This window comes from Hipposideros armiger, unplaced genomic scaffold (assembly GCF_001890085.2).
Source record: "Hipposideros armiger isolate ML-2016 unplaced genomic scaffold, ASM189008v1 scaffold_845, whole genome shotgun sequence".
Taxonomy (NCBI): Eukaryota; Metazoa; Chordata; class Mammalia; order Chiroptera; family Hipposideridae; genus Hipposideros; species Hipposideros armiger.
The window spans coordinates 693,803-713,256 of NW_017732195.1; the positions used below are offsets into that span (position 1 = coordinate 693,803).

Consider the following 19,454-nt stretch of genomic DNA (forward strand, 5'->3'; position numbering starts at 1 on the left):
CCTCATAGCTATCGTTTCTGTATGAGAAAACTGTCTGATATAATTTCAGGAATTCAAATGACCGTTTAGTCCAGACTCCTGATTTTATAGGTGCAAAAAGGGAGGCACAGCAGAGGCATGAGAGTTGACCAAGGCTGCAGGATAAACTCGGGCTAGATTTCAAGGATCTTGACTGTATTATTCATGCTCCTTCTCTCTACCTTTGGTGATAGCTGCGACCTCTGGCCTATCGTCTTCACATGCTCACTCACAGCACTGCCTGATGGACTTCACCTTGTCCCATAGTGGCCCCGAGGCGCCTCTGCCTCTTTTGCACAGTGACTGTTACTGCCACTCCAGCTGCTTTGCTTCCAGGAACCCAGACTCCAGGCTTTCCTTCCTGCTTTGAATGTACTCTTTATTGTTACATGCCTCCTACATTCTGTCTCTTTCCCTCCGCTCAGGTAATCTCTAGACCGTCAGCCTCCCTCTCAGTCCATGTCTCTTGCCTGCAGCTCACAGTCGCTCGTTGTAAGACCTTTGGGCACCTTGCTGCCACATCTTTTGTCTTGTTTGCCTTGACAACTTCCACTCTTGACATCTTTCCCACTACATGACTTCATGCACTAACTTACGGATTCACTAAAGATTGCAGGACCTCTGCCACTCCCAGCCTTGCACTTTACCCCAAACCACACCTCCGCACCACGCAACTGCTGGTGACACCCAGTCTCACTAGAATGCCCTTCTCCTCTGGTTTAATAGCTCCTTGTTGTTTGAGACCTTGTTCAGACACCACCACTTATCTTTGTCTGTCTGGGCATGGTTGGAGGTGCCTCCTTTGTTTTCCCAGAATTCTCTGTGCAGATCTCCATTACCGATGAATTATAATTACTACCTGTTTGCCTCCTTTTTTCTCACTAGACTGTGAGCTCCTAAAAGATGAAGGCATGCCTTATAATTTTGTGTACCCAGTGCCCAGCACAGGGTCACCAAACACATAGAAGCTTCTGTTGACCTTATCATGATCCCTTTGGACTTATTTTATCCTTTGGCCTCTAGAGGTTTCAGAATAGCCTGCCCTCAGCATGTTTACATCCTTGATAGGCACTGATTTTTTAATTCTTTGCTATCTCACTTTTGCCTTCCTTACTCTACTGTAATTACTCTAATAACATTTTAAATAACAAATCTGATAGCATTTACTTGGTCCTCAAACTCTTTTACTTCTCTGATTAATTTGGCATTATTTTAACTAATAACAACTTCTTAGAATTCTCCTATGTGGTTTCCTAGCTCCTTTAGGCACCTTTTGTTTTCTACTTTGGAAATTTTTTATTTTTTCCACTAAAGCTTTCATGATTTCCCTCCTTTATTTAATGCCTTATGTAGATAGGTAATATTTTGTAGTGCATTCTATTCTAAACTCAAATTTATTTTTTATATGGCAAAAAGTATTTTTTCAAGTTGATGATTTGAGATGGTGATTTATTGCTATTTTTTTTTTGTGTGTGTGTGGTATGTCAGTAGGCATTTTCTTCCCAATGGCCTTCATTTTAATTATGTTGATTAGAATGGAAAATTATCCATTAAACATCTGCTTAGATTAAAAAACCAAAAATAGAAACCACCATCACCAACAAAAACTTGTTTCTTATTTTATATTATACTTTAAAGAGTATAAGTAGGAGTTATGCAGTAATAGGCTGTAGTTTGCTATTTCTGGTCAGTAGTTGCTGTAATGAGGGAAGGAGTCGAAAGAAGGAAGATTTATTGAAGTGAGAACAATTTGTTATTTAATGTAAAATGTCGTAATTATTGATAAGCTAGGTCAGCAGTTCTTAATCTGGTATTTCAAGGGATCTATAAATTCCTGAAATTATAAGTCAGATTTTGTGTACATCTACGTTTTTCTTCAGAGAGGATTCACAGCTTTTTAACAGGTTCTCAAAGGGGTTCTTGGCACACACAATGCTAAGAAAGAACACTGGGCTAGCATATAAGGGCTTCTAAAAGAGAAGGCTGTGCTAACAAAAGACAAAGAAGTGGTGTTTTAAAAAGCAGAATGCCTTCTTTCTTAATCATTTAAGAAAATCTTTCAATTACTGATTCAATAATTTGAAAGTTTTATAAACATAACGATTCCACCAGCTTTTCTGAAATAGTTGATAGTTTCAACTGTTGATTTCACTATTCCTCAGAGAAAAATAAAACCCTAGCCTGGGGGGCGGGGAGGGGATGTAAGCATATTACTGAAAAAAGGGGACATTTTCTAGGGCAGTGATTTTTTTTTTTAAAAATATCTGCTCTTATGAATCAACAGGACCATTACAGTAATCTTGAGGACTATTTTAAAAGGTCTAAAAGAATATTGACAGAAGTGTAATTTAAAATGTACAAAACATTCCACATAGCCCTTTCAGGGTAAAAGGAAAAGGGAGGGAGGGCCTGGTGAAATGGAGGATTGTATGAAAGCACTGAAGTACCTGGCAGGTGGTGGGGGCTCAGAGAAGTCCTTGTTGCTGAATGAAATCAGTGCAGTAATCCTACCTGGTAACCGGGCACCGGCTGCGGTATCAGGTGGTTGTACACAAGAACTCTTTTGATATAATAATCAGACCACCCTCTTATTATACCTACAAAAACATGTTGAGATTTCTTCATGAGGTTATCTTCTGTTTCAGGTTCATGGGCTTTGGGGGGGGGAAAAAAAAAGCAAGCTACATTCTGGAGACAATTCCTGTAGTTTAAAGAGGTGTCAGGGGTTCTAAAGCAGTGTTAACTCACATGGGAGGGAGCATATCTAGCGTTTGCAAGGCAGGGAGTCCTTATGGCCACTTAAACGTCCTCAGGAAAGAAGAACCCCTTTTATAGAGAACCCCCAAATGCCTTCGACTGTTTTATCAGCATGATCAAATAATCTTGATGATCCACTTTTCTCAGACATTGTGACTTCTACTTTAATTGAATGTGCCATTTCATTAATGAAACATACTGGGTTTGAAATAAAATGGACCATACAGAGACACCTTTTTCTTTCTAAAGAAACTATTCAGCTTGTTTTATTTTAGCTCTAAATGAAAACATAAACCATATTTTGTTTTGTGTACAGCCAAAGAAAATTTTCAAGAATATCCCTTTCCTGGGAAAGCTGGAGGTAAAACATGTAGAGGTCATGGCTGCTCACAGGAAGACCTGTTCATTTTATTGCTTTTGTAGTGAGATGACCACTGATTGCTATGGAGACGCTGGTTGCTGCGGCCATTACTGGGCTAGCCTAGTCACCTGTAAGAGAATGATGCCTTGGTCGCCATGGTCCCTGTGCTGTAATCTACTTAATCTGAGCATCATTATGATAGAGCTTGCTTGTTTAGGGACGTGCATGGGCTCTATGTTTGTTTTTAATTAAAGAGCATGTTATCCAGGTTGCATTAATGTCTTCCTAAGCTCAATCAGGCTGTCATACAGCTTAATGAAACGCAGTGTTCTTACCAAATGACTTGAAGATTTTACTTTTAAGCATGGCAAACAACTTACCTGAAAGGCTCCTTAAAAATTGGTTTCTTTAAATTGGTCATTAACTCTTTTGTTTTCATTTTTTATTATTACTTTTTTTGGGCTTTGAGCTTCATTGCCTCACCTTTTGTTTATGAATGGTGAAGTAGTTTGCGGTCTCCTGACCTAAGCTGAATGAGTGCATGATTTGCGTATGTCTCCATAATCCAAGGATAGCCTAGGCTATTTGTGATTGTGTAGCATGTCATCATTTTCTTTCTCCCTGATTTGCCCTGTGGTTTGTTTTTCACAAGGAACGATCCCAGTAGAATGCAACCTTTCACGTAGCTTCCCGTGATAGAAAATGTCTGTCTGGGGTCAATACCCTCATCTTAGTTTGTATTGTTCTATCACAGCAGTCCTTGTACTTTGGTTTACAAGTGCCACTAAACACTCATATGCTATATTACACATTTATCGTGACTTACGCAAGAATGGTAAAATTTTGACTCTCACTAAGGTAAACAATACAGGTCTGGAAATTTCTATAGGTTTGATTGTTAATTGATAGATACTTAATACAAAATCCCGCCTTTCAGGTACTATTTTTTATCTTGTTAAATTAAACAAGTATTGTACCTGTAATTAAGATCATCCCATTGGTCCTTGCAGTGCTGTGAATGCATCCGTAAGTAGTTATTCTCTTCTGTTTGTGATAAGCCTTGGCCAGTATTTTCCCCTTGTTTAGCATCGAATGTTCATTATGCTCTGTGTGCTTTTGCGGCTAGAGACTTGGGTTCCACTCCGCTCCCTGCTCCCCTCGTTACCACATTGGTCAGCATTGGTTGGACACACGACAGCTGCTCCATTCATGCTGATCGAACCAACAGGACTTTTTCCAGCCACTGCATCCCCGCACTCAGATTCAGCATACTGGTTGCCTATGAGTTGCATTTAGTCCACAGGCCTGTTTTGGGGGGCATGAATGCTGCTTAAAGTTTTTGAAATCGTGGTCAACATCTGCATTTTATAAAAGTTTTCATTAAATTCTGGATTTGTGGCTTCTGTTCAATATTGCAGCATTTGATTATGGGCCCAGATTCCTACATGGGAACAGCAGGTTGGAGCTCAGTCTGCTGTGGATGGGCCTTTTTTTCCAGTTTGCCAGCTGACCCACTTCAAATTCTTGGCCCCTAAACTTGTAACCTCTGGAATAATGCTTTTTAAGGCAACTTAGTCACTGAATCATTAAAGGAACTTGTTCTAATGTGTTATCACCTGGAATGCGAGAATTTACAAATTGTAATAAGTTTTCTGAGGAAAGCTGGGGAAATGTGTTTTTTGTAACATGTTCTTAAAAGGCATGAGGCATGGTTTGGAGTTCCTAAGAAATTTAAATGTTTTTTGGGGTTCCTTGACCAAATGGACAGTGTTTTAGGATCCTTATAGAACATGTCCAGGGGTTGGGACCAGTCACATTTTATACAGCTCCTCTCCAAAATGTAGCAATATCTTAGCATAGTGGATTTCAGTGTGTGGTCCCTGCACCAGCATTATCAACATTACCGAGGAGTTTGTTAGAAATGCACATTCTCAGGCCCTGCCCCACTGAGTCAGAAACTCTGGTTGTGGAGCTCAGCAATCTGTATTTAGTTACCTCCCCCCATTTCCCCAGATGATTCTGAACTAGTCTGTTAAAAAGATAACCTGTAATACAATAATATAATAATACAATATAATTTAGATTAATATTTAGTTTGTTTTTATTTCTGAAAAATTTCAATAATATTGACAAATTCAACTTGAGAATTATTTAAATTTTGAATGATGAAACTTGTTATGTCCTTATAATCGAGATTTACACAAATGACCCAGCTCAGGAAAGATTTCTGGATTTCTCCTGCCTACTGCACTTAGGAGGGAAGTCAGCTCTCTGTGATGTGACGCATGAGATATTGGCCCAGTGTGGTAAGCCCGGCCCTGTCTGGCTCCGGGCTTGTGTTCTCTTGGTAAAAGAGGGACACAGCACACTCATTATATTTCAGCTTTGCCCAGGGCTCCTGGTTTGTGAGTCACTCTGTGTCTGGTCAAACTGGACACCTCTGGCACTGATCCTATTGCTTTGCGAAATAATGGAAGGTAGCAAGTGACCAGTAAATGTTAGCTGTCATTGTTGCTGTTATTATTGCTGTTTTGTTCCTGGCTGTGTTGACATAAGGTGGTTCAGAAGGCTGTCCTCCCAGTTTCCAGATAGAAATCCAAAATACAGTCTGGGTAGTGGCTGCAGGTTATAATTGTAAAGGAGTCATGTGCAGCCTTGCTGCAAAGCAGGCAAAATCATCCAGCGGTCTTAGTTTTCTTTCTGGCATGGCCTCCCTTTTATGTTTAAGATTATATTTATTTTACCAATTTCTAAATCTACTTTGCAATTGCACACAGTATTTTTGTAATCTCTGAGCTTCTCATGTTAAGCAAAAAGAATCTGTAATAGAGCAGGTGGCTCGCTGAAAGCTAGAGGTGATGGTGTAAGTTTGCAGCTGCTCTCCTTGAAGGGCCTGGTTGGCATACCGGACCACAGAGAAGACAGGCCAGAGTAAGGAATAGGCAGCTGTCTAATTTGGAGGAATGAAGATCCTTGGGATTAGGGCAGAATCTGAGAAAATATCGGCTGACTCATTCACAAACTAGAGAACTATTGTCTGTAGACTGTACCTGTCTTTCCCTGCATGGTAAAGTTTTTCCATGAAAGATCTCAAAGGATAAGACCAATGTTCTTCTAAAGCAGCGGTTCTCAATCTTCCAAATGCCATGACCCCTTAATATAGTTCCTCATGTTGTGGTGACCCCCAACCATAAAATTATTTTCGTTGCTACTCTATAACTGTAATTTTGCTAGTGCTATGAATCGTCATGTAAATATCCTTTTGTTTTCCGATGGTCTTAGGCGACCCCTGTGAAAGGGTCGTTCGACCCCCAGAGGGGTCGTGACCCACAGGTTGAGAACCGCTGTAAAGGTATAGTCATCAGGATATGGTATTGTTTCTTCTAGGGTGCTTTGCTATGTAATAAGGTGATTTTATTTTTTTTTTAAAGAGAGGGACATGTTAAATATTTGAAAGGAGAAAACATTAATGAGTTTGTGTATATCAACCCAGTCATGTAAAGCATCAGCTGGACAATTGGCAAAATGTTTTGTTATGCCTGAAATTTTTCGTTCCAGTATCAGAATGCTGTTGAACAGCATTGCTGGTGTAAGACAGGGCAGGGTGATGCAAAAGAGGGAGGCCTCTGTGTCAGGAGGGGAGTTAGGACACGGCCAGTGATGCACAAGTTTTCTCTCCCTTTGATTTCCCTGGGTTCCCTTTGATTCCCCGAGTGAGAACTCAACTGTCTGTCTGACCTAGGAGATATTGGCCAAGCTTCACCAAGCAGAAGACCATTTCTTGACTGTAGTGCTTTTGAGACTTAACTGAGAAAAACATTTGAATTTCAAAAACATCTAAGCAAGGTAAAGGGTAGGAGCTTTAAAAACTTCCCTAAAAATCAGACAGAAAACTCCCGTTAAAAACAGTCAGTTATTGTAATGTACAGCATGGTGACTATAGTTAATAATACTGCATTATATATTTGAAAGTTGCTAAGAGAGTAAATCTTAAAAGTTCTCATTACAGGAAAAAAATATTTTAAACTATATGTATGGTGATGGATGTTAAAAAAAATCGGTTATGTTTTCATCGTATAGGCAGCTTCCAGTCGGACATATTTTAAAATTGTTAAAATTTCTACATAGATTTTTGTGAAGAATGTGTTTATTTGGTGTAATTTCTGAAAGCTTTTAAAGTTTAAAAAATTATTCTAAAGTTCTTAAAGTTTTAATTTTGCATTATATTTACTTTAAAAAAATTTATAGGTATACAATGAAAAGAAAGGTATTTTTCAGAATTCTGACTTCCAGTTTCATAGTTCCCATCTGAGATGATCTCTGTATGCCATATATTTTAGAATAAGCAAGAAAAATAAAAAACAAATGGAAAAAGACCATTGTGACAGAAGAACAACAATATGCGTTTGTGACTTTTGGCAAGTGGATTTGTAAAATAAATTTAATTTCACATGATAGCAATAGTCGTTATGAAACCTAAATTCTTAGTGGAAAAGAACATCAAACCAGATTATCCAAACTTCAAGATAGATTGTTGATGTTTTCTTCCCCCCACAGGGAACCAGGAAATGTCAATAGTGGGAGTCTGGGAACCAGAATTGCTGAGTCCTTATGTTCACTGTGACTCATGTTTATGGAGACCTGGCCTGTGGAAGGCAGTTTTCAGGTGTTTGGGATTCAGAGACCATAAAAGATGCTCAGGTCTGAAGAGCCTTGACTCTCCTTCCAGTAAACCAAGCATAAATTACTGCTGGAGAATAATAAGTGGTAAAACCACACAAACAGATAAAATAAGGAACTGTTCAGCAGACAGTAGCTCAAAATTGAGAAAGCAAGGAGACAAGTGTTAGCACCATCAATAGGGACCTTGAAGTCTTTAGATAACTTTCAGTGTATTAAGTCGACTGAACTGCATTGAATAAAATGCACTTACAAAATTTTTATTTTATAGGGGTATTTTAGTAAGCCTGTCTGGAAATAAGGACTTTGGTTGTAAGACCTACTTTGAGGCAAATACATTTCTCAAAATTCAATTTAAAAGAGCAATGCCATTTTCAGAACATGTGATATCAAAGAAGATGCCTGCCTTGGGTGGTGAGGGTTTCTTGGCTTATTGCTGGGACACATGTAGCTACGTTTTCTGTGGTAACATGTTAAAGCCAGAATGTTACAGTTCCATCTTAGAATAGACTTCTAAGTTGGAAGAGTTTCTTTTCGTTATACAAAATAGCAGGGTAAAGAAAGATATATAATTGAGCTCTGTTAAGGGGGCTCTAAAAGCAGATATCCTGTGGGTTGTGGTCAATGTATAACAAGCTGCTTTTACTATCAGTATGTATGTATAGATAAATATTAAAATGTACTCATGTGTCTGTATTGTGAAAACCATTTGTTAAAATACTATAACTTTGGAAATATGGGAAAATTGAGTGGATTTTATTGAATTCTATCAGTGTTGTCTTTGTTTTACTTTTATTTGAATTTTGATTGATATTTCGATTTCATTTCAGCAGATAGTTTTATTTGTACACCTCTTTTCCTGTTTAGCATGTACACAACATACCATGTTACTTATTTTGGGTTTAGTTGAATACTTGAGCATGTAGCACATTGCCAGCCATATAGCAGATGCTTAATAACTGTTTGTCTGAATCCATAAATTTAATATATGGCTATTGTATTAAGATGTTTGCTGATATAATCCTTTTTATCAATCCATTTATTCACCTTCTTTCGTTAACCGTTTATTTTAAGATCATTAAAAGGGGCCTTTTACAGAACATTCTAGAAAGAAATATTAATATTGGTGCTGTAGTTAATATAGGAATTTAAAAATTTTTAAAGAGGAAAATTGACTGGTTGACACATTTAAAAACAAACTATATAATATGAAAAATATAGGTGACTTTTATGGGAAAAATGTGTGGTAGGTAGGATATGAAAAAAAAGATAGAATTTTACATATAAAATCAAGAGTAAATCTTCAAAAATGGTTCCTGCTAATAAAGATGCTAAGAACTTAATTATTTCCTGCTGTTATCAGCCTCCTTTCTTGGAGAGAAACATATTATATTGTCAATTCTTATATCATGATTGGGTTGTAAAAAGCCTGAGCTAGTAACCCTCCACCCCCCAAATACTTACGGACAAATGCCATGGAAATTAAAGTTGTTGAATTTCACTGGTTGTGTTGCATCTTTGAAAGTTAAGAGATGATTTTTGTCTTTTGTATATGTCAACATTGTCGCTGTGGTTACACTATTTTTATTCCCTCTTTCTAGTCTTACAGTTTATCAAGAAAGAAAATAGTGCACTACACCTGTTTTGATCAACGGAAAAGAGCCAATGCAGCGTTTTTGATAGGTGCTTATGCCGTAAGTAATTTTTTCGTAATTATCTTCTATAATCAGAATAATGGAATGCTAACACTGTTACATAAAATCTAGGCCACTTTTTCGGTGGAATTGGGAAATGTTGAAGATTATTAGAAACTTGGGAATTGATCTGGAATGGAAAGCTGGACTAGTATTGATGAGCTAAAATACGTCCTCTGTTTTTATTTTCTAGTAGCTAATGACAGAATTGCAGAACCACAGTGTGTAGCTTGGATTCCACAGTTTTATAGGTGTTTTAAAAAAGTACACCCAGAATGGATAGTTCCAGGAAATAATATATACTGGGGGTGCCAAAAACACGTATACAAGTGGACACTTTTGTTAATGTTGCTCAAGCAGTAGTTCGCTGTAATCAGAAGTGTCTGGACTCTGATGATAACCATTTGGAGCACCTCTTGTAATTGCAGAAGTCAAACATGACTTGTATTCATCTTTTGTTATCAGTATATATTATTACAATTTTAATACAGTTTTTTGCTTTATTAAAATGTGTATACATTTTTTTGACACCCTCTGTATATGAAGATTTTAAAACATTGTTGAGGTTCCTTTTTTGGGATAAAAGGAAATCCTAGATTGCATGGGAAAGGATTATTACTATTATTTTTATTTTTATTAATCCATTTATTCACTTATACAAATGATTGTCCCCATCTCCCTCCCACCCCCTAGTTTATAGTAGGCAAACTGAATATAAGTCCTGCATGTAATTACAACTTCCCCAATAACTAGATAAGACTTCCTGAAAATAATTTTGATTAGAAATTTTGTTCTCTGTAAACACTAAAATGTAAATATGAATCCCACAAGAACGTGCTGCAGAGTTTTGTTGTGACTTTGTAGAATTTTCTCTATGTACTGGGGTTGGTCAAAAACTTGGAAGGTAGAAGCCATCAGGACTAAAACTCACTTGCAACCTATTATAGCTTTTTAGGGATGAGTATGATAATCCAGTTAAGAATATTCTGGTTTAAGGCAGGGGAGAGAGGTGTCATTTCCTTTCATCCTTGGAGAAAGTGTGCTGCTCAAAAGCATGGAAGCAGATTGCTGAGTGACCTTTCAAAGGCCTCCCTCTGAAGACCTTGACGGAAGGAGGCACTGGCTCCTAGATATCAAACTTTGCCACATCAGACCAAAAGCTGTGGAGGAAAAAGCCCAGTGCTGTTGTTGGAAAGACTGTCATCTCCTGTAGCGTGTATACTGAGAATAGGGGCAGGCTGTCAGCTAGACTGCAGCCCCAGCCCTGGTTTCCAAGACACAGATGCCCAGCTTTGCCCACCGTTTCTCCCCCTGATGTGGCTGCCTACAGGAAAGCTTTGGCCCATCTCTTGTGGTACTTCTTTCTCACTCTCTGTACACAGCATGGTTATATAGTACAAGGAATCATGACTAAGAATCCGAAAAACACTTTTTTGCTGAGGTGGCTATGGAATGATGGGTAAGCCACTTTATCTTTCTTAGCTTTATTTAGTTTCCTTATCTGTAAAATGAGAGGGTTGGATATAACGCCTCTAAGTTTCCTTCCAATTCTGAGGATACTAGGATTATTTGTAGCGCCAGCCAGGCTACTGCTTTTATTTTAAGAGCAGACACGAAAAGCTGGCATTTGGCATGAAGGTTCAGTGTGAAGTGCTGGTAAGCTGAAGTAAGCAGGCATTCTTCCTTTTCACTTCATGTTGACAATTACTAATCCATTGAAACTGATAATTGACACTGTGTTTAAAGTATGGAGAGCTTGGAATAACCTCTAGACTCAAGCCTTGTCAACAAGCGTTGTCTTTACTGAGGAGTTTTGTGCTGCTGTGTTGCTGAGCATGTTATTGGTGAGTCCTTTGTCATAATGGACTGCCATCAAGAAGAGGTCATCAGCTCTCCCCTTTCCTCCCCCGTCCCCTTCCTTGTCCCTTCTCTTTCTTCTTTCCTTTTCAGTGCCTGGCCTTCCTATTTTTAGTGTCATCCTTAATTTCAGTATGGCACCTCTAGAATTTTGAAAAGAAGTTTAGTTATAATAGGTGTGTTGAGCTTGGAATAAAATACGTTTCCTAATGCAGAAACTTCCACCACTTTAAAGCAACCAAATGAAGGATAAGCAGTCTTGGCGTGGGTGCAGTGCTGAGGGCAGCACCAGCTGGGCTCACACATTAGTACCATCCTAAGGAGCCGTGTACAGGAATTATTCTTGTGTTGGTCATTTCCCAATTGATTTTCCTTTCTGATTTGGTAATGTTTTCCCCACAAGGGTTTTTGGCACAACTCTTAATTAATATGAACACCAAGAATTATAATCTTTCCTTCAGGAGAAGTTTCTGCCTTACTTCCTATTGTGTATGTACAGTTAATTGTTGACACATCTTGTCAGAAGACAGTCAATACTGCGCGTTATACGCACATCTCAGTTAAGTCCCACATGTATTAAATGTTGCTGTTTGGATAAGTTGTAACCTCCTGGGGGATTCTTCTTGAATACAAAGGACCATAACCTTTGGAGCAGCCATATAGCCTATATGTACTTCTGTGCACTTCTATGGGGCAAGCTACGCAGGTGTTTTTTTCAGAGAGAAGTCCTGAACAGTGAAGGTGTTTCTCTTTTTTAAGTGTGGAATCAACCCTCCATCAACGGGCACTGAATAATAAAAACTATTTTGTACTAGGACAAGCCTTTTTTTGTGAGCTTTCGTCTTCTCATTTGTAAAATTTAGATAATACCAGGGTTTCCTCATCTGCCTTATATCAAGATCACATATCCAACTGCCCGTTGGATAGCTCCACATTACGTATCTAAGTGACATCACACATTTATTATGGCAAAACAGAACTTGTTATTTCTTCTCTCCACAAACCTATTGATTCCTCCAGTCCTTGCCTTTTTAATAAATGAACTGCCATCAGGGACTTGCTAAATCAAAGGATAATTGTCATTTTGATTTCTCTTGTTTCCATCAGTAAGTTTGGTCAGCTCTATTTGTAAAACATATATTGAGTCAGAATACTTCTTTCCATTTTTATTGCTGTCACCTAGCCCAGGCCACTGTCGTCGTTCTCTTACATGACCATCACAACTTCATACATTGTCTCCTTTTTGCACTCTTGCTTCCCTTTAATCTACTTGCTACACAACTGTCAGAGTAATCTTTTAAAAATATAAATTAGCTCATGTCATTGTCCTGTTTCAAACCTGCCTAATGATGTTCACTGTTCTTGGAATAAAATTCAGCCTCCTTACCAATGCCATTAAGATCCTCCCTGATCTGGCCCTGCCTACCTCTGTGATCTCCTTGCTCAAGATGCTCCCCCATCACATGGGCCTTCTAACCATGGAATTCCACGCTTGTTCCTACCAGAAGGCCTTAATATTTCTGTTCTCTCTGTGAGGAATGTTTTTACCTCAGAACTTTACATTTTTGATTTCTTATAATGTTACCTCCTCAGAAAGACTTTCTCTCAAGTTTTCCCCTGCTTCTTCCATCTCCAGCCACCTTCTGGCCCTTTGCTGTCTTCTTTTCTGGCAGCACTCTAGTTAAAATTATCTGATTCATTTATGAATTTACTTGCTTATTACCTCTTTCCTAGACTAGAGAGTAGGGACCTTCTCTGTTTCATGCATTGCTATGTGTAGGAAGTGATAAAATATTTAACAAGGTTTTAGGCCCAGGCATCCACCAACTGGAAGCTGGCCACAATGGAGCCTTCCTGCTGTGCTGAATCATGGGGAAGTCCAGAGTGGGGATGTCCCAGGGAAGAGATGAGGTGGCCAGTGTGGAGGGGGTGGGGTACGCCAGGCGATGAGCTATGGAACTATTTCAGTATTTGAACACTGAGCATCAGCTTAGAACTGTGCCTGGTACATAGTAGGTGCTCCATAAATATCTATTGAATGAATAAATGATGGAATGACAAAAGATGAAAGAAAGAAGGAAGGTAACTTCAGAGGAAAACTCTGAAAACAATTAAATTGAACATAAAATATAAAATCTAGTTAACATCTGTCACCACACAGAATCACAATTTTTTTTTCTTATGAGTTAACCATTTTTTTTTTTTTAAGATTTTATTGGGGAATTGGGGGAGGGGAACAGACAAGTTGCTGTCCTTCTGTTCTTCAGTCTAGTTATGGAGGACGTCGCTTCACTGGCCCATGTTGGTATTGTGATCATTGCGCTCTTCCCAGGTGAGGCAGATCGGTCGCCGGCCTCTGGACAGCCGCTCACAGCAGCTCACGACAGCTCATGCCCGCTGCCGGCCAGCCCCACTGCAGCCTACGCCATCGCTGGAGACCCATGTCAGCCCAGCTCCAGGTCGAGCTGCTGTTCACCATCTTAGCTGTAGAGAATGTAGCGTCACTGACTCTCATGTGGGATCCGAACCGGGGCCCTGCTGCTCAGAGCTGGCGTCCCAAGCCCACTCCTACCCAACACGTCACTCGGCCGGCCCATCAGTTAACCATTTTTAAGTGTACAGTTCAGTGGTGTTAGGTACATTCATAATGTGCAACTATCACCTTCTGAGTGTGACGTTTTTATGGCAAACATGCACCTACAGAGTCAGGGCTTGGCTTGTGGTTCCTCCGTTAGTTCGTGATTTTAAGTGTCACAGAACCTTTTGTGTTTCTATTTCTTTATTTCTAAGTAGGGGAGAGCCTTTTTATGTTTTATTTCATAGAGCTGTCCTGAGTGTCAAAAAGGAGATAAAATATGGACTGTCATGTTCAGTAGAAAATCCACAAACCTTTACCTGTGGGTTATCCTAAAACCAGCGCTGATGGAGTCCTATGGCCATTGGAGATCACAGCAGCAATACCAAACAGATGACAGACACCCGTTTCAGGGGAGACCCCACTCATGAAGCATTTCTTTATCCCTAAGCTGTGATGTTGTGCTCCTAGAGATGGAGAGCTCAGAATTTAAGAAGAAACCAACTTTGCCAGAAAGGTGTTTCCCTTCCAGGACACTACTCAGTTCAATTTTAGTGTTAGGAATTAGGGTGCTTAGATCACCATAACATCCCAAATATTCTCATAGGAGTTTGAAGAAGATGGCTTTAAGGAACTATAAGCATGAATTAATTTGGTTGTTGCCACATGATTAAAGACCATATTTTTACTAGTTACTGTATTGTTTTCAGTTCATACAACTTTGATAAAGAGGTCAAGGACAATTTGGATCAGGCCATGGTGACCGAAGGGTTTGAAAATAATATGTATGAGAAGTTATAGTAAGTATGATGGTTTAGCTTAGAAAATTCAGTTCAGAGTTAAAGAACTAAGAGTTTTTATTTTTAGATACATGGAGGATGCTTAAACAGAGGTGATAACCACAATGTATTTTTCTTAACCCGCTTGTTAAGTCCTCACGCTCCTAAATAAGGGGTCTAATTATGGATTAGCTGGGCCTAGCCTGAACCAGATGTCATGTCTGAATTAGGGATGACAAGGCTAAAGTTTGTAGACTTTCTAATCATCTCTTTGTCTGCTCTTTATTCTGTAGACTACACTTAAGGGCTTAGTAGTTACATTCTACCTCTAAGCCTACTACTAATTACAAGGAAGCCATTCTCTGTCTGGCGAAGCGGTTCACAGCAATGGCTAGCAGAGCCATAGGCTCAGCCTTGAAGCCACTTGTTAGTTGTATGTCTTGAGCAAGTTATTTAACTCATCCACACTTCTGTTGTTTCATCTTTACAACAGGGTTAATAGCACCCTGCCTAACGTAGCTGTGGTGAGGACTAAAGGGGAGGTCATGCTTATGAAGGTGTCAGGGCAGTGTCTGCCATTTTCAGCACTCCTTCAGGAATGGCCGGTGGCTCTAGGCAGGGAAATGGTGTGGCTTTCCACAAAGTTTTCTGAGCCATTGTATTACCTCCTCAGAATAGCTGAAAGCAGCTCCCACTTTTGTCTGCTTGTCCTCCTTCCTTTCCACCCAATTTTACACTTAAATCCTTCCTTAGCTCAGTAACACTGAGATGGTTGGTAATCTTATGATTGGTTAGGATAATTCATTGGAAGGCGTGAGTATGAGTATGAGGTTTTTGTTTTTTTTCCTCCTAGGATGTTATTTGCATTTTAAAGGAAGAACCTATCTAAACCAAATGAATTTCTCATTTTTGAGATGTGCATTTAGGCATTCATTAGTCCAATAAATATTTATTTAGCTCAGATGAGCTCTACCCAGCACTGTAGAGGGCTCTGGAAAATTAAAAAAAAAAAAAAGAAGACGAAAAAAAATGAATACCTAGATTAAAATAGGGGACAGATGAGCAATAAATAATTGGGAAAAGTATGCAGTAGGTACCAAATTTGGATAATTATTAATTCATTCGACAGGTGTTTTTCCAGCCCTTGTCATACATGAGGCCTTGTTCTAGGAGTTGGGGATACTAAGGTGAATGACTCCCTGCCTTCTGATGTGGGTGTTAGGGGACCAGGGTCAAACCTGGGGCAAGTGAGAGATCGAGGATGGCCAACCTCAGAAGGTCAAGTTGATGAGGGAATACAAGACAGCAGGAAGAGCACGGAGGGGAGGATGCTTTTAAGGGGGGTGCGGTGGGGGGTGTCGTATGTGATTTGGGAAACGATTAAATATAGTTTAAATATCTAGTTTGCCAAAGGGATAATTTACTGAATTTAATTAAAAAATTTTAATTCAATTTAAAAAGTGGCATAACCACAATATAGAAGAAAAATAGGAAAAAAATTCCTGCAATTGCATTACTGTAAACCTGAGCTATTTACTTAGGTATAATTGCAATGTAGTTTTGTGAACCTATTTTCATTTGGCCTACATATGTTTTGCCTTTTTGCTACGTAGATGACCAAATAATATTTTTTATAGAGGGCATACCATTGTTTGTTAAATATTTGAGATTTCTTTCAAAAATTTTCATGATGTTTCAAGCATCTTTCTGCATTATAAATGTTTCTTTTTGTGTATTTTTTGTCTTTAGATTTTTCAGAAGTGGGATTAATAGATTTCTTAAAAAAATAAACATTCTTTTAAGCTCTTGGAGCATATTGCCATATTTATGCCTATTTTCACTAAATTTGACTTTATGTGCAATCTCCACTGTCATATACCTTTGCATATTGGGTATAAACATTAAAGACTTAGAAATTTAATTGGTGAAAATAATACCTCATTGTTTTACTAATCTTTTTTATTTTTTATTATCAATGAAGTTTATTATTCCTGTAGTTTTGTTTACTGGTTCACTAACTTTTTAAGTAGTTTGTGTTTTTAAAATTTGTTTCCTGTGTTTGACCAGTAAAAGCTGAACAGTCCCTTCCCTTTAAAGAAACAAGTAATGTTTTTGCATTTAATTTCTATCCGTAGGTACAGACCCCTAAAAATCACACCCATCAGTCCAAGTTTATATAAGAAATTAGGAACTTTATCCTTAAATTTTGTTACTTATCAAAATACTATGTTAATTAGTACTTTTGTGTACCTGAATGTTAAGGTGGTTAATTGGCACTGATGATAATGGACCTATTGATTATTCAATTTTTGAGCGGTCTACTGAATATACAGAAAATTATATTAAGAACAGTATTATTTAAAAGTAGTTAGAGTGTGTGTGTGTGTGTGTGTGTGTGTGTGTGTGTGTGTGTGTGTGTGTTTTGAAACCATTGGAAAATGGTAAACCAGGCCAAATAAATCTCAAATTATTTTTTGTTTTCATTGTTTGGACCAAGCATGTTAGTTTCCTTAATGTCTAACTCACAATTCATCTGTAAATTACAATTTTAGACAGCTTTAAATTGTCATTAAAAAACAACAACAACAGGTTAAACAAGTGTTATTTAAAATTATAGGTAAAATTATCAAGAAAATGTTGGCTCAAAATAATAAAGGCATTTATCTTAAATATTTACTAAAACAGTAATAAAACGGATGTCAGCCACTAGTGTTCTGTCAACCTCTGTGGCTTCTTGGGAAATCTTAACAGATAGCGTTTGCTTCTGCTTAGAGAACTTGTGGAGAGGAAGGGAGGAGTGGCATATGGCTGGGGCAGGGCAATTTCCTGTGTGCAGTTCCTTCCTTTTATAGCTTGATAGGCAAGAATGCTTTTGTGATATTGCCTGTAAATGGGCCAGACAGGCTTTTATCCATATCTGCTTGTATTTTTGGTGGCTTTAAAACAGGTCAGGCTCCCGAAAACGATGCAACATTTTAAATTTCTAACTCTTTGAATTTGGAAATTCTGTTAGTCTTCTGCAGATGGGTAGAGCCATACTATCTTTTATTCAAGTCTCCTTGCATGTTTCATTTAGCTGTGGGCTAGGAAAATCAGCTGTTTGCTTTTCAATTGTGGGAAGGTTGTTTCTCAAGTTTTACTGAATAAACCTTTTCAGTATTTCTTTTTCTATTCCCCTTTGGGCTTCCTGATAACAAACTTCCGCTGTACTGCAAATAAGCTCTCAGATTTATATACACATATACACCGACACACACTGTATTTAATGCTATATATTTAAGTGCTTGTATGCTGTGTATGCTTGCAGCAATTTACTCACACATACTTGAATCTTATTAGGAGCCTTGAAAAGATGTATACTTTTTTAAAATGTATTTTTCAACTACAGTTGACATACAATTTTATTTTATATTGATTTCAGGTGTACAGCATAATTAGTGGTTAGACATTTATATAATTGATGAAGTGATTCGCCCCCCCCCACCACCATATTAGTCTAGTACCCATCTGGCACTATGCATAGTTATTGACTATGCTTTGCTTTATTTCCCCATGACTGTTTTGTAACTACCAATTTGTACTTCTTAATCCCTTTACCTTTTTCCATCTATATCCCTAACCCTCTTCCCACCTGGCAACCATCAATTTGTTCTCAGTATCTAAGAGTTTGTTTTTGTTTTGTTTGTTCTTACATTTTGTTTTTTAGATTCCACATATGAGTGAGATCATATGGTAATTGCCTTTCTCTGCCTGACTTATTTCACTTAGCATAATACCCTCTAGATCCATCCATGCTGTTGCAAATGGTAAGATTTCATTTTTTTTATGGCCAAGTAATATTCTATTGTATATATGTACCTATATATTCAAATCGTCTTTTGATGGACACTTAGGTTCCTTACATATCTTGGCTATTGTAAACAGCACTGCAGTAAACATGAGCGCATATATCTTTTCTCATTAGTGTTTTTAATTTCTTTGAATAAATATCCAGAAGTGGAATTGCTGGGTCATAAGTTATTTCTATTTTTAAATTTTGGAGGAATCTCTAAACTGTTTTCCATAGTGGCTGCCAATTTGCAATCCCACCAACAGTGCATGTGGGTTCCCTTTTCTCCACATCCTTGCCAACACTTATTTTTTGATTTATTAATGATAGCAATTCTGACAGGTGTGAGGTGATGTCTCATTGTGGTTTTAATTTGTGTTTCTCTGATGATTAGTGACATTGAGCATCTTTTCATATGTCTATTCTATTGGCCATGTGTACATCTTCTTTGGAGAAATGTCTATTCAGGTCCTCTGCCCATTTTTAATTGAGTCGCTTGATTTTTTTAGTTTTTTTGGTATGAGTTCTTTATAAATTTTGGATAGTAATCCCTTATCAGATGTATCATTGGAGAATATATTCTCCCATTCAGTAGACTTCTTCATTTTGTTGTTGGTTTCCTTTGCTGTGCAAAAAGTTTTTAGTTTGATGTAGTCCCATTTGATTATTTTTTCTTTTGTTTCCCTTGCCAAGGAGCTATATCAGAAAAAATATTACCAAGAGCAATGACAGAGAGCTTGCTGCCTATGTTTTCTTGTAGTAGTTTTATGGTTTTGGGCTTTACATTTTTTTTTTTAAAGATTTTTATTGGGGAATGGGGGGGATGGGAACAGTGCTGGGGAATTGGGGGAAGGGGAACAGACAAGTTGCTGTCCTTTTGTTCTTCAGTCTAGTTGTGGAGGAC

At 38.1% G+C, this 19,454-nt stretch overlaps 1 protein-coding gene across 1 annotated transcript in view; it reads left to right on the top strand.

Annotated features, from left to right (window-relative positions):
• Positions 1–19,454, top strand: part of LOC109374610 (dual specificity protein phosphatase CDC14A-like) — a gene marked incomplete at its 3' end in the record, with an annotated part of 67,191 nt that overhangs the window by 19,839 nt on the left and 27,898 nt on the right. The window contains exon 4 of the mRNA XM_019629349.1: positions 9,418–9,510. Within this exon, the coding sequence (XP_019484894.1) occupies positions 9,418–9,510 (93 nt within the window). The remainder of the gene's footprint in view (positions 1–9,417; positions 9,511–19,454) is intronic.